The sequence below is a fragment of the Moschus berezovskii genome, chromosome 6, assembly GCF_049115385.1.
Source record: "Moschus berezovskii isolate FMDL1 chromosome 6, NW_MosBer_1.0, whole genome shotgun sequence".
Taxonomy (NCBI): domain Eukaryota; kingdom Metazoa; phylum Chordata; class Mammalia; order Artiodactyla; family Moschidae; genus Moschus; species Moschus berezovskii.
The window spans coordinates 94,008,501-94,023,666 of record NC_142465.1 but is presented as its reverse complement, the minus strand read 5'-3'; the positions used below and the strand labels follow the sequence as shown (position 1 = coordinate 94,023,666).

At 40.1% G+C, this 15,166-nt stretch overlaps 1 protein-coding gene across 3 annotated transcripts in view; it reads left to right on the top strand.

Moving 5' to 3' along the window:
• The window catches only part of SLCO1C1 (solute carrier organic anion transporter family member 1C1), a 64,723-nt gene that overhangs the window by 17,443 nt on the left and 32,114 nt on the right, over positions 1–15,166 (top strand). For 2 of the 3 annotated variants that reach the window (XM_088836730.1, XM_055395602.2), the window contains exons 4-8: positions 68–192; positions 4,901–5,047; positions 7,306–7,404; positions 11,266–11,511; positions 12,681–12,845. In XM_088836730.1, coding sequence (XP_088692856.1) covers positions 68–192; positions 4,901–5,047; positions 7,306–7,404; positions 11,266–11,511; positions 12,681–12,845 — 782 coding nt within the window. The remainder of the gene's footprint in view (positions 1–67; positions 193–4,900; positions 5,048–7,305; positions 7,405–11,265; positions 11,512–12,680; positions 12,846–15,166) is intronic. The other variant, XM_088836731.1, reaches the window with a different exon arrangement.

The following is a 15,166-nucleotide window of genomic DNA, read 5'->3' as shown; positions in this document are numbered from 1 at the left end:
TAGTGAGTCAAGTAGTATACTTATAATATTTTTCATATGATGCTAAGAAAATGTTCTTTTTATACAGGTACAAATATGAAAGGTATTCTCCTGTCTCCAATTCCACTCTCAGCATCTCGCCATGTCTCCTGGATTCAAACAATTCATTACCAATTCCAGTTGTAGAAAAATCACAATCCAAAATAAATAATGGTAAGATGATTATTTTTTACTTGAGTAAACAAGTTCTTTTTAAAGTCTTTATAGGTAATTTAGCATGCAGTATATGATTTTTTCTGTCAAAAGCTTTACTACTTAAATTGAGATATTATAGTGCCATTAAAAAAATCATAGAATATAAAGCTGACGCTCCAATACTTTGGCCCCCTGATGTGAAGAGTCAACTCATTGGAAAAGACCCTGATGCTAGGAAAGACTGAGGGCAGGAGAAGGAGGGCAACAGAGGATAAGGTGGTTGGATGGCACCATCAACTCAATGGACATGAGTTTGAGCAAACCCTGGGAGATAGTGAAGGCCAGGGAAGACTGGTGTGCCACAGTTCATGGCATCGCAAAGAATCAGACACAACTTAGTGACTGAACAACAAAAACAAAAGCAGTATATAATGAGATCTTAAGAACATACTGAGAAAATCAAATATTATGGAAAGATGGTACATTTAATTGCTGGTGACTGGGAAAGTTTATAGCAGTTCTAAATAATGTGTACTGTGAAACAGGGTAAAACAAGTTTAACATGTACAAATCTCATATAAAGTAAATTTATTTTTTTCCCCAAACAGAGTTTAATTTTTGTGTTCAGCCCCTTTTCATCAAAATGGCAAAAACGTGATGTCAGTCAGTTTGCCCCTAATCTCTATCCACGTTCCCAGGGGTAGCTTACATTCTAAGGAGCTTACATAATGGTAAAGGGGGAAATTGTGGGAGGGGAGGTCTTAGTGTTATCAGTCCTCTGTCAGCCTAAACATTTAAAATCCTTCTGGCCACAGTGATTGTTCATACACGTCATCTTGGGGTCATCTTATGTCCACATTCAGCTCTCTTTGATGCAAAAGTGACCATCATAGAAACATGGAAATAATTCGACTTTCCACACAAGATAGGATTCAGGAAATTTTGTTAGTATATCCAGAGTTCTACGTAGCTGACCCACATTGAACAGGAAGGCTATGTGTGGGCCATGCTTGGGAGCATGGGAACCATCTCTTCCATGTTATTCTAGGCACTGGAAGCCCTGTGAAGAGGCAGGGGCAAGGATGCTTAGCAACACTGCATTTTGTCCTTGGGATCTTGCTACCTCCCTGGCCATGGTGGCACAGGTTTAATCACTCATGGAGTCCATGGATCTACCCACAGGTCTTTGCCATGTCTCTGGGATGCTGCACTGTTGGGCACTCAAATCCTCTCTCCCCACAGACTTTCAGCATCAATAGGCTCAACTCTTCCTCTCCACTACCCTCATCTCTCTCCTACTTCTAGGCTGCGGAATCCACTTCTTTAGAGGCATTGTGAAAGCCCTTCTTTCTTCTTTCTTGCTATCCATCTAAATCTTTTATCTACACCATAAAACCTTTTCACTCCCCTGATGTCCTCATTGATGCTTTCCTTTGAGATGTCCTTTTTCTGGCCAATGACTCTGACTGAATGAAAGCAAGGATAAGGGGATTAAAAGAAATCCTGAAATATGAGGAGAAATATGGGGGTAGTCATATACATGTAAAAGGTTTATCCTATCCTGCTGTATAAAAAGAAGGCATTCTAGAGGAAAAGGAAAGCATGAAAGAAGGCAATAGATACATTCAGGAGAACATATATAAATCAATGAATGAGAACAGAGGGGTTGATTTGTAAGAATATAATGGATATTTGGACCATAAAAAAGGCTGAGTGCCAAATAATTGATGCTTTTGAACTCTGGTGCTGGAGAAGACTCTTGAGAATCCACTGGACAGCAAGGAGATCAAACCAGTCAATTCTAAAAGATATCAACCCTGAATGTTCACTGGAAGAACTGCTGCTGAAGCTAAAGCTCCAATACTTTGGCTACCTGATGAGAAAAGACGACTCATTGGAAAAGACCTGATGCTGGGAAAGATTGAGAGCAAGAGAAGAAGGGGGCAAAAGAGGATAAGATGGTGTCACTGACTCAATGGACATGAGTTTGAAACAAACTTTGGGAGATAATGAAGGAAAGGGAAGCCTGGCATGCTGCAGTACACAGGACTGCAGAGTCAGACATGACTTAGCCACTGAACAACAAAAGTTTAGTTCAGTTTAATTCAGATCCACACAAAGAAGCAAGGAGACAGACTAAAGGATTTAGACTTTGGCCTGTACATAATGTACAGTCATTGAAGATATTCTGGGTTTGGTTTTTACAATCAAGTGAGAGACATATTATAAATGACAATGCGTGTGTGTTTGTGTGCTGTCGTTTTTGACTCTTTGTGACCTCATGGACTGTACTCTGCCAGGCTCCTCTGTCCCTGGAATTTTCCAGGCAAGAATACTGGAGTGGGCTGCCATTTGCTTCTCCAGGGGATCTTCCTGAAAAGCAATCAAACCTGCATCTCTTGTGTCACCTGCATTGGCAAGCATTTTCTCTATCATTGTGCCACCCAGGAAGCCCATAAATGACAATATAACTAATATTTAAACCTTTCATATTAAAAAGAGAAATGTAGGGTTTAGGGGTGGGGGATGAGGTTTTTTAATGTAAAGATAAAAATTATTAGGCAGGTACGGAATATAAGACTCATAAACCAATGTTCTTCTTTCCTTTAAATGAAATCCTGTTCGCTTAAAGTCATAGGTATACACAAACCTTAGATACAATGGACGCAAGCATATCCTAAAGGGGTTAGCGGGGTAAATAGAGGACTCATCTCAAAAATGCTTTGAACAGAAACCCCATTTCTTCCAAATATTTTAGAGTAGAGCTGTCTACCAGAACTTCTATAGTGATGGGGATGTTCTATATCTATAGTGTCCACTTGTGGCTCAGATGGTAAAGAATCTGCCTGCAATGCAGGAGACCCAGGTTCGATTTCTGAGTCAGCAAGATCCCCTGGAGGAGGGCATGGCTACCCACTCCAGTACTGTTGCCTGGAGAATCCCAGGGACAGAGGAGCCTGACAGGCTACAGCTCAATGTGTTGCAAAGAGTTGGACACAACTGAGTGACTAACACATACGCACACACATAGTAGCTATTAGCCCCATGTAACTATTTATTTTTATTTTTTAAAATTTATTTATTTTAATTGGAGGCTAATTACTTTATATTATTGTATTGGCTTTGCCATATATTGACATGAATCTGCCCCAGGTGTACATGTGTTCCCCATCTTGAACCCCCCTCCCGCTTCCCTCCCCATCCCATCCCTCTGGTTCATGCCAGTGCATGAGCCCTGAGCATCCTGTATTGAGTACTTAAAGTATAGCCAGTGAGACTGAGGAGTTGAATTTTTAATTTCATGTAATTTTAATTAATAAATTCCAGTGGCCACATGTGACTTGTGGCCACTGTATTGGAAAGCCCAGAGCCAAAGTGTCTACACTTATCTACAAGACTCCTCTATCAACAGTAATAGAATCCCCCAAAGTCAGGGCTGAAATTGACACTGGAATCAATGTTGAAAAAGAAGTCCCGTTATATTTTGGGGAGTGAAATAAAAATCCAGAGAAGATAAGTGAAATATCCCTGGTCACTTGACTACATTCTAGGGGAGGCAAAATCATAACTAAACGTCATATGATTGCACAGTAATCTTTTCTGTCACAAAGTCTGATTCATCCACACAAAAGCATTCACCCCAGTTCTTAACAACCCACACTTCACTTTCAAAAATTACTTTCAAAGTTACCAGAAGAGAAAATATCTCCTACCTCATAAGATTCTTAGGATAATTCGCTTTGAAAATGTCTGCAAACCACTTAGCTCAGTGCTTGCCAGAAAGGGAGCTTCCAGAAGTGGTGATTGTTGGAGGTAGTTAATATTGTTACTTTTGTTAAAGTCACCTAACTGTATTTAATTATGATATGGGGAGTAATTATTCTATTTCACATGACCATATTAAGACATGACTTTTATGAAAGCATTTAAAACTTTTTAGCTTTGAATTTCCATCAGAAGCTTCTCTTTTTTTGGAATTATTATACCACTAAAGCATGAAAGTGGCAGTCCCTCAGTCATATCCGACTCTTTGCGACCCCATGGACTGTAGCCTTCTGGACTCCACTGTGCATGAAATTCTCCAAGCAAGGATACTGGAGTGGAGAGCCATTCCCTACACCAGGGCATCTTCCAGACTCAGGATTGAACCTGGGTCTCCTGCATTGCATCTCAGGCAGATCCTTTACTATCTGAGCCACCAAGTATTGTTTTTAAGTTTTATATGAATTTGTTTCTGAAATGTGAGCCCTTAACATGTCTGTTCACTATCAAACTATTTTAGTTGTAGGCAATGCTGCTAAAATTTGAAGTATCACCCATATAAAATTTGATTCTCAAATAAACCTTGGTCACCAATAAAATTGCAAGTGATTTCTGTTGTAAAATAGAAAGTTTAAAGATTAAGGCAAGAAAAGCCTTTGTTCAAATTTCTCTATTTTTGTCCCAGATTGGATATTGTATGTTACTAAAGTGTAGGAATTCAAATAATTCAGTAGAAATATGAAATAAAAAGAAAGGAAATAAGAAGAACAATAGATTTCCTTGGTCAGTTTCTGGGGGATTTACACTACCTAAAATATCTTGCTCAAACTCCTATCAATCGATTTATTGCTGATTTCACTTCTGCATTCTCATGCATCTTTAGGACAACTTGTAGACATCCAGAATAAATGTTTAACTTCAATAGTGATTGAATTTCAATCCTTTTGTTTGCTTTCGTTTTAAGAATGTCAAATTGACTCCAGCTCCTCCATGTGGGTTTACGTCTTCCTGGGAAACCTTCTTCGTGGATTTGGAGAAACTCCCATTCAGCCTCTAGGCATTGCCTACCTTGATGATTTTGCTAGCCAGGACAACTCGGCTTTCTATATTGGTAATTCCCACCTCATTCATCTTCCTGGGGTGCAGGATACCTGGTTTTCTTAACTCTATTCTCAACTAAATAGGGTGTGGAAGGTTTTATATTTCATATCTAACTCCTCTATTCAGTTCACACTTTTTTGAAGTTCACACTGAGGGTTTGGATAGTGAGGAAACTTCAGTTAAAAGGACCTATTGCATGAGGGAAAGAATATCAGATTAAAAGAAATTATCTGTGAGCTCAACTGCTGTGATGTATGACCTGTATCTTTATGGATATAGAAGAAGGACAAGAGCCAGGCCTGAGCCACTCTTTTCTAGAACAGGTCCCAGTGAATAGAATAGTGGCTAAAATCACAAAAATAGGTGTGTTCGGTCAATTCTTTTCCCAGTGCATAGAATAGTGGCTAAAATCACCAAAATAGGTGTGTTCGGTAAACTCTTTTCCACCCCATGGACTATATCCCACCAGACTCCTCTGTCTTGGGCTTTTTCAGACAAGAATACTGGAGTGGGTTGCCATTTCCTCCTCCAGGGGAGCTTCCTGACCCAAAACAAAAATATAGCAATTCCAAAGTTAGGCGAATCAAAGCAGCATTTGAGTGCCTCTTATGTTCTGGAAGCTAAATTCATTCTCTGTTTCATACATTAGTCTTGGTTTCTGGGGTTTCTGATCTTCTGAGGGTTTCACCTTCAGAGACAGATGGACAAGATTTAAATTCATTAAGGCAATGGGTGTAGGGGCAGGGTGGCACTGTGCCTGAATGGAGGAGCTTGGTGGGCCCCAGTCCATGGGGTTGCAAACAGTCGGACATGATGAGCGATTTCACTCACTTAACTATAGCTAGGTATAGTTCTGTCCTGGCTAGTCACATGGAATTCCAGAGGGTTCTGATGATAGCCAAGCATGCTGTATGTAGTTAAAAACAGGGCACCTGTTATAATGGGAAGCTGCAGCACAGATCACGAGGTAGAACAGAAGCTCCATCACATGTGCTAGGCCATTACTCTGGGGACCAGAAGAAAGACTGTAGCTGGGAGATGCATATAGGTGTCATCGTGTCCCTGTCCTGTCCAGGAGCTCAGAGGCTGCTCTTTCTCCTTTTTCCTCTTTTCTATTCTGTAAAAGATCTGGTATGAATTTCCCAGGTGGCTCAGTGTTAAGGAATTTGCTTGCCAACGCAGGAGCCACAGGAGATGTGGGTTTGATCCCAGGTTCAGGAAGCTTCTCTGGAGGAGGAAATGGCAACCCACTCCAGTATTTTTGCATGGGAAATCTATGGACAGATAAGCCTGGTGGGCTACAGTCCATGGGGTCATAAAAGAGTTGGATATGACTTAGTGACTGAACAACAATAACAACAAAATCGAGGTCTAGAAAGTTTAAGAAAAGTGCCAAAGACCACAAGACTGAGGACTCAGCCCTTAGCCCAGACGTGGTTCTTCTTTCACTGCATAGTGTGACACTGTGGGGACCCGCTGCTCAGCTGGGCTGTTTGATATGTCCTGTCCTCCCCCTACAGCCCATGGGGTCACAGAAAGTCAGACACTATTGAGCGTACATGCATACACGCAACTGCTATTTACTCCTCCAGTGAATCTCCCAGGGATATGCGCAATACAGTCTGTGATGAAATAAAAGGCAGATGGGTGATATTTTGCAAGGAACAGCAGACTTTCTGGTTACTAGAAATGATGTCATTGAGGAGATCTGCTTCAGCTACCTGGAGCTGCCCAGGTGGGTCAGGAGCATTGCAGAGTGCACCTCTCCCCTCTCTCAAGTCAAGCTCCTTTGCTTGAGCTGCATAGTTACTGTGTTCACAGGTGGTCCCCTGGAAGCTCTAAACACAAGCTCTTTCCCATTAAGACGGAAGAAATCAATTTTAATGTCAAAACAAGTCTTATGGTCAATTAAGCAACTGACCATAAAAGGTTTTTGAAAAACTGTCAGAACAGTATAATTCCGATTTTTATCACTAGGGGAATCCAATCCTAGGGAGTAAAATTTGTTCCATTTGCCAAAATTAGCTGAGTCTTAGTGTTATGTTCTTACTAAAAGGTAATCAATGCCATAAAGATGCTCATTCTTCTTCCAACACTGAGAAGAAGTTATTTCCGGATTCAGTGAGGTTGAAAAGTTGACAAATTAAGCACACTTAAGGGAAGAGTTGATGAAATATTTTCAGTGACTAACTGGATCTCATGCATGTTTCCTGTTTAAAAATTTATTAATTTACAAGAGCAAAGAAATGGTACTTTTGTATTTTGCAGGATGTGTGCAGACGGTTGCAATTATAGGACCAATCTTTGGCTTCCTGTTAGGCTCCTTATGTGCCAAACTGTATGTTGACATTGGCTTTGTAAATCTAGGTAAGGATGTTTATTTCTATTTATTCATTTATTTTAGTTACTGTAATTTTTAATGGGAATAGTGTCCAAAAATATCAAATTGTCTTTTTACAAAATGATAGGATGGTAGTCTTACATAAAATGAAAATATCCTTGAAAACTTATTACTTATACAATTATCACACACATTAATAAATGGAACATGAAAAATAGGTGGTGATTATAACCAGATGACCCATAGTTTGTTAATCAGTTGTATCATTTTCCACATCTGGTTTCCCAATTTAAAGGCATTCAAGCTTAGTTAAGACTAACAACTGTGGCTTCTTGTAGGCCTCAGGTGAATCAACATTCACTACAGTCACATCAGTTAATAACATATTTCTGGACTTTCCAAAAAGGCCAACAATTGAAAGTCTCTGGCAACTGAAATTCCTTTATTTAATGTACAAATCTTTTTTAGTTGAAGGAACTTTATAGTGAGAATAACTTTCCTTCTGGAGGAATGCTTGTGGAGGGAATAAATGAGGACTTCATCTCTCCATAACTGTTAATTTGTTTCTTTCCTTATAAGATGTAGGCCCTAAACACGGATAGAAATTATCTGTTTTTCTGAAGAATTCCTAGAAAGCAGTTAAAAACAAGAAAACAAATTTTATTTTTAAAAAATTTGGAATTGCCTTGTCATTAGTGTGTGTTGCAAATGATTATTATGTGTTACAATAGAATGCAAAACACTTTTGCTAGCTGTTCTTTTTTAATCAAATAACTGGAATATGCATTCCGGAAATTTTGTTTATTCATTTATTACTCCTCAAATTTATTTCATGTCTACTCTAATTCAAGTGATGTTCTACCAAAGTGAGCAAAATAGTTGATTCCTTGACTTCATGATGTTTAAAATCTGGTCATGGCGACAGATATAGATAAGAAAGTGTTAAAGGAAGCAATGAACAGGCAGTGATAAACTAAATCAAACATTTCACTGAGTATAATGTAGTGTTGATCAAGCCTAATTGTTAAAGGATTCTCATAGAATGTAGTAGAGTTAGAGTATAATAGTATGTTTCATATGTTCTCATATATATATTTTAAAAAAACTTTATTTGCTTAAAATACACTTGTCAATTCTTACATTTCAGTCAAATAAACAGTATCAAAAAATTTATAATGAATAAATATTGATGTTAAAACATATACAAATCTTGTATCAGACCTAGAATATCTCTGAAATATTACAAATCATCATTTAATAAATAACATTCTGAGTGACTCAGACGAGATTTGGGCCACAGCATATAGGGTCTTTTTCTTTCAGTAAAATCCTAGACATTCAATGTGTAAATCAGATGAAAATGGCACTCATGTGGGAGAGGCAGCAGAAGGTTTTAAACCCTCCTAAGTCTTTATGGCTGGATGGCATCACCGACTCGATGGACATGAGTTTGAGTGAACTCCGGGAGTTGGTGGTGGACAGGGAGGCCTGGCGTGCTGTGATTCATGGGGTTGCGGAGAGTCGGACACGACTGAGTGACTGAACTGATTGAACTGACTGAACTGACTGAAATCTTTCTCACATGTTGCTTTCCTCCTGTCATAGGTCCAGGGGTCCCTCTGCAAAAGCCCAGAGCAGAGTGAGAACCCCTTCCAGACTGTGAATTCTATACTTTTAATCTAAGGAAAGAAAGAGAAATAATTGGGCTCTGAAAACATCTTCTTTTCTTTAAAAAGCAAGATCATAATAATGTTCATTTCAGTTCAGTTGCTCAGTTGTGTCCGACTCTTTGCGACCCCATGAACCACAACACATCAGGCCTCCCTGTCCATCACCAACTCCCGGAGTTCACCCAAACCCACGTCTATTGAGTCGGTGATGCCATCCAACCATCTCATCCTCTGTCATCCCCTTCTCCTCCTGCCCTCAATCTTTCCCGGCATCAGGGTCTTTTCAAATGACTCAGCTGTTCGCATCAGGTGGCCAAAGTATTGGAGTTTCGGCTTTAGCATCAATCCTCCCAGTGAATATTCAGGACTGATTTCCTTTAGGATGGACTGGTTGGATCTCCTTGCAGTTTAAGGGACTCTCAAGAGTCTTCTCCAACACCACAGTTCAAAAGCATCAATTCTTTGGCAATCAGCTTTCTTCACGGTCCAAATTTCACATCCATACATGACCACTGGAAAAACCAAATAGCCTTGACTAGAAGGACCTTTGTTGACAAAGTAATGTCTCTGCTTTTCAATATGCTGTCTAGATTGGTCATAACTTTCCTTCCAAGGAGTAAGCATCTTTTAATTTTATGGCTGCAATCAGCATCTGCAGCGATTTTGGAGCCCCCCCAAAATAAAGTCAGCCACTGTTTCCACTGTTTCCCCATCTATTTGCCATGAAGTGATGGGACTGGATGCCATGATCTTAGTTTTCTGAATGTTGAGCTTTAAGTCAACTTTTCACTCTCCTCTTTCACTTTCATCAAGAGGCTCTTTAATTCTTCTTCACTTTCTGCTATAAGGGTGGTGTCATCTGCATATCTGAGGTTATTGATATTTCTCCTGGCAATCTTGATACCAGCCTGTGCTTCCTCCAGCTCAGCATTTCTCATGATGTACTCTGCATGGAAGTTAAATAAGCAGGGTGACAATATACAGCCTTGATGTACTCCTTTTCCTACTTGGAACCAGTCTGTTGTTCCATGTCCAGTTCTAACTGTTGCATCCTGACCTGCATACAGGTTTCTCAAGAGGCAGATCAGGTGGTCTGCAGTTCCCATCTCTTTCAGAATTTTCCACAATTTATTGTGATCCACACAGTCAAAGGTGTTGCCATAGTCAATAAAGCAGAAATAGATGTTTTTCTGGAACTCTCTTGCTTTTTTGATGATCCAGAAGATGTTGGCAATTTGATCTCTGGTTCCTCTGCCTTTTCTAAAACCAGCTTGAACATCTGGAAGTTCACAGTTCACGTAGTGCTGAAGCCTGGCTTGGAGAATTTTAAGCATTGCTTTCCTGGAGTGTGAGATGAGTGCAATTGTGTGGTAGTTTGAGCATTCTTTGGCACTGCCTTTCTTTGGGATTGGAATGAAAACTGACATTTTCCAGTCCTGTGGCCACTGTTGAGTTTTACAAATTTAGCTGGCATATTGAGTGAGCACTTTCACAGCATCATCTTTCAGGATTTGAAATAGCTCAACTGTTATTCCATCACCTCCGCTAGCTTTGTTCATAGTGATGCTTCCTAAGGCCCATCTGATTTCACATTCCAGGATGTCTGGCTCTAGGTGAGTGATCACACCATTGTGATTATCTGGGTCATGAAGATCTTTTTTGTACAGTTCTTCTGTGTATTCTTGCCACCTCTTCTTAATATCTTCTGCTTCTGTTAGGTCCATACCATTTCTGTCCTTTATCGAGCCCATCTTTGCATTAAATGTTTCCTTGGTATCTCTAATTTTCTTGAAGAGATCTCTAGTATTTCCCATTCTATCATTTTTCTCTATTTCTTTGCATTGATCTTGAGGAAGGCTTTCTTATCTCTCCTTGCTGTTCTTTGGAACTCTGCTTTCACATGGGTATATCTTTCCTTTTCTCCTTTGCTTTTCCCTTCTCTTCTTTTCACAGCTATTTGTAAAGCCTCCTCAGACAGCCATTTTGCTTTTTGCATTTCTTTTTCTTGTGGATAGTCTTGATTCCTGTCTTCTATACAATGTCATGAGCCTTCATCCATAGTTCATCAGGCACATGTTCAGATTAGAAAAAAAGTTGTCATGTATGAATTATTATGTATTTTTATGATGTGATAGAGCTAACGCTAGGATTTTTTTTAAGAGGCTTATTAACCAGCTTTGCTGTATATGTTCTCTAGTCACCCTGTCTCTTTTTCAGATCATATAACCATCACCCCAAAGGACCCGCAGTGGGTGGGTGCCTGGTGGCTTGGCTATCTCATAGCAGGAATTATCACTCTTCTGGCAGCTGTGCCTTTCTGGTGTTTACCAAGGACTCTACCAAGACCCAGGAGCAGAGAGGACTCCAGTTCCTCCTCTGAGAAATCTAAGTTTATTATGGATGATCACATGGACTACCAAACACCTCCTGGAGAAAAAGCAAAAATCATGGAAATGGCAAGAGGTAAGCCCAATTCTCTTTGGTTATGAAGCACTTTCCATATTTCTGTTGAAACTTTAGGGTGATCTATAAGCAATACTTCTCTCTCCACTTCATGTTTTCAGAAAAAAAAAATTGAGAAACTGTACAGGAAGCAGGGCTTCCCATGTGGCACAAAGGTAAAGAATTTGTCTGCCAATGAATGGGACACAGGACACTTTAGAGTTCGATCCCTGGATCAATAAGCTCCCCTAGAGGCAGAAATAGCAACTCACTCCAGTATTCTTGCCTGGGAAATTCCATGGACAGAAGAGCCAGTTCGGCTACAGTCCATAAGGTTGCAAAGAGTTGGATGCAACTGAGCACAGGAAGCAGAAATGAAGACTTTTAAAAGTCTTTGCTGCCATCTCCACCCTTACACCTCCTCCGTGTAGACCTTGCAAACAGCCCTCCTGGGAGGGTTGCTTCACATTAGTCTGTGTGGTCAGAAAAGTGAACCTTCAGGGCTTGTGGCCATTTGACAGATAACATCCACCCACTTGAGAATGCGCACCACTGCACGTGTCCCACCAACAATCAAAGGAGTGAGTATAGGGCCAAAGGTCAGACATGTTCTAGTGAATTCCTTTCCTATGGAAATGGGTGACCATGAGAAAGATTGGTCCCCTTCAACTGGCCCAGCAATATTGACATTTATAGAAAATCTTCAGATTTCTATTTGGCTTGTATAAAAGGAAGAAGAGAGAATGCCAAAGCTCATTCTATCAATAATTAACTGGAGAAAAGTTTCATTCTCTTCTCTGCTTTCATGACCCAAGTTCAAAGGAGAGAGACCAGAAAACTCAGGTTTCTGATGTCGAGCCTATGACTTTCAGCCTGATGGGGAGGGAGTTTTCTTATACTTCATGTCTCTTACCACATCAGAGGAATCTGTTCTTACCTGACTGATTCTAATTAAAAATCTAGATTTTATGTCTGTGGAAGTGAGCACCTAGGTCTGGATCTGAACCTGGCCAGATCTCAATTCTGTCTTATGTCCCTGGCTTAACATTCAGTGTGTGGGTGTACCACTCTATAAATTCTCCTGGGAACCATGACAATAGGACTCAACCGTTCAGCTCTGAGACTATGGCTGAATATTCTGCCAAGTGTGACATTGTCTTTAATTACTCCATGCTATTTTTGTCTTATAGATTTTCTGCCATCACTGAAGAGTCTTTTTGGAAATCCAGTGTACTTCTTATATTTATGTGCAAGCACTGTTCAGTTCAATTCTTTATTTGGCATGGTAACTTACAAACCGAAGTACATTGAGCAACAGTATGGGCAGTCAGCCTCTAAGGCCAACTTTGTTATCGGTATGCTTCTCTGTCCTTCCTGCTTTCCAATAGGTATTATCAGCTCTGTGTCTTGGTGATCCTTAGTAGTTTTAAAAAGTTATTCCCATATTTAGACTGAAAGCAATTTATGACATTTTAGAAAGTGAGTGAAAAAATCTAGCAGAGTAAGATATTTAGATAGTCTGTGGTACAACTTTGTAGCAAAAATTATTTAGAATAGTGTGCGAGTGACCATAAGCATACCATGTAGACTAAACATGCATTTTGTTAGGAGATTGTTGATACTGGGCTATCTGTCTTTCAAGTATAGCTGAAACCTCATATCAGTGACTCTTCTACCTGAAGAGTTTCTAGGATTACAAAAGGTGAGTATTCAAACAGGTTAGAAGGTATGCATTGCAAAACAAAGTTTGTATTTGCTTAGGATTGAAAGACTTATCTGACTGCTGACATTTGGGGTTGTTGAGAAGGCCTGTGTTTCTAGCACAGCAGAACAACTATTTAAGAGGAAGATATTTAAAGGCAAAGAAAAATATGAAAAGATGAATGAAGAAGAACCACAATCTCCAAATACATAACCATGGTCCTGCAAGCAACTGTTACTTTAAAACCTGGACTGTGTGCTTAGTTGCTCAGTTGTGTCTGACTCTTTGAGACTTATGAACTGTAGCCCACCAGGCACCTCTGTCCATGGGGATTTCCCAGGCAAGATACTGGAATGGGTTGCATGCCCTCCTCCTGGGGATCTTCCCAACCCAGGGATCGAACTCAGCTCTCCCACATTTCAGGTGGATTCTTTACCAGGTGGTTTCTGAGCCAACAGGGATGCTCAAGAATACTGGAATGGGTAGACTATCCCCTCTCCAGGAGATCTTCCTGACCTAGGAATCGAACTGAGGTCTTCTGCATTGCAACTGGATTCTTTACCAGCTGAGCTACCAGGGAAGGCCCAAAGTCCATGAAGATGTCATTTAATGCTACTGTTTCATATGCTATCCCTTTGGACATGTTGTTTTATGATAGGAGATTCTAGTGGTTTAGAATCGTTCCTTCATAAACATTTTAAATATTGCTCTATTCATCTACCTCTGAAACAAACCTGGGGAATGGGGAGTGAGGAAACAGCTAAGCATATAATATTTTAAGACATATAAATTTCCTGTAAAATCCTAGACAATGGACACTTCAGTTCAGTTGCTCAGTCGTGTCCGACTCTTTGTGACCCCATGAACTGCAGCATGCCAGGCCTCCCTGTCCATCACCAACTCCCAGAGTTCACTCAAACTCATGTCCATTGAGTCGGTGATGCCATCCAGCCATCTCATCCTCTGTCGTCCCCTTCTCCTCCTGCCCCAATCCCTCCCAGCATCAGAGTCTTTTCAGCAGATGCTATTTTAATTGACTCTTTGGTCTGTTCTTCCCCTAAATTTTAACTACTAAGGCTATATCATTGAGAGGCTTCCCAGGTGGCACTAGTGGTAAAGAATCCATATGCTGCTCCAGGAGACATAAGAGACGCAGGTTAGATCCCTGGGTCGGGAAGATGCCCCCTAGAAGGAAAAAGCCATCACTCCAGTATTCTTGCCTGGAGGATCCCATGGACAGCTTGGCAGGGTATAATCTACAGGGTTGCAAAGAGTCAAACATGACTAAGCAGCTTAGCACATACCACTGAAGTTTTATGTTCAACATTAATTTGTTCAAACTAATTTTATTCTTTAATGGTTGACCTGAAGAAATGTTTTTAGCATTTTTCAAACCCATATTCCACCTATACCAATCAGTGTATGGAATGAAAGTTTGAAAGATTTAAAACTTTTATTTTAATATTACTTTTGTTTATTGAGACATAACTTGCAAGCAGCAGTTAAATACAGATCTTAAATGTAAGCTCATCTAGACAAATATTTACACAAAAATATGTGTGTAGTAATCACTATCCAGAACATGTAGCTCATTTTAGTAACCCAGTTGGTTCCCTCAAACCTTCTTCTACCCAGCATTCTTCTCCAAACTAATAACTATTCTGATGTCCACCATCACAGATGAGTCTTGCCTGTTTCTGAACTTTATGTAAATAGTATAATGAGCTATGTACTCCTTTGTGTCTAGGCTTTATCCAATGGAAGTGAAATCTACAAGATTCATTCGTGTTATTGCATGCAGTGGTGGTTTGTTCTCATTGCTGTGCAATATCCCATTATATGAATATACCACAGTTTATTCATTTTCATGTTGGTGGATACTTGGGTTGTTTACTGCTTTGGAATTGCATGCTTGCTCAGTCATGTCCAACTCTTTGTGACCCCATGGACTGTAGCCCAGCAGGTTCCTCTGTC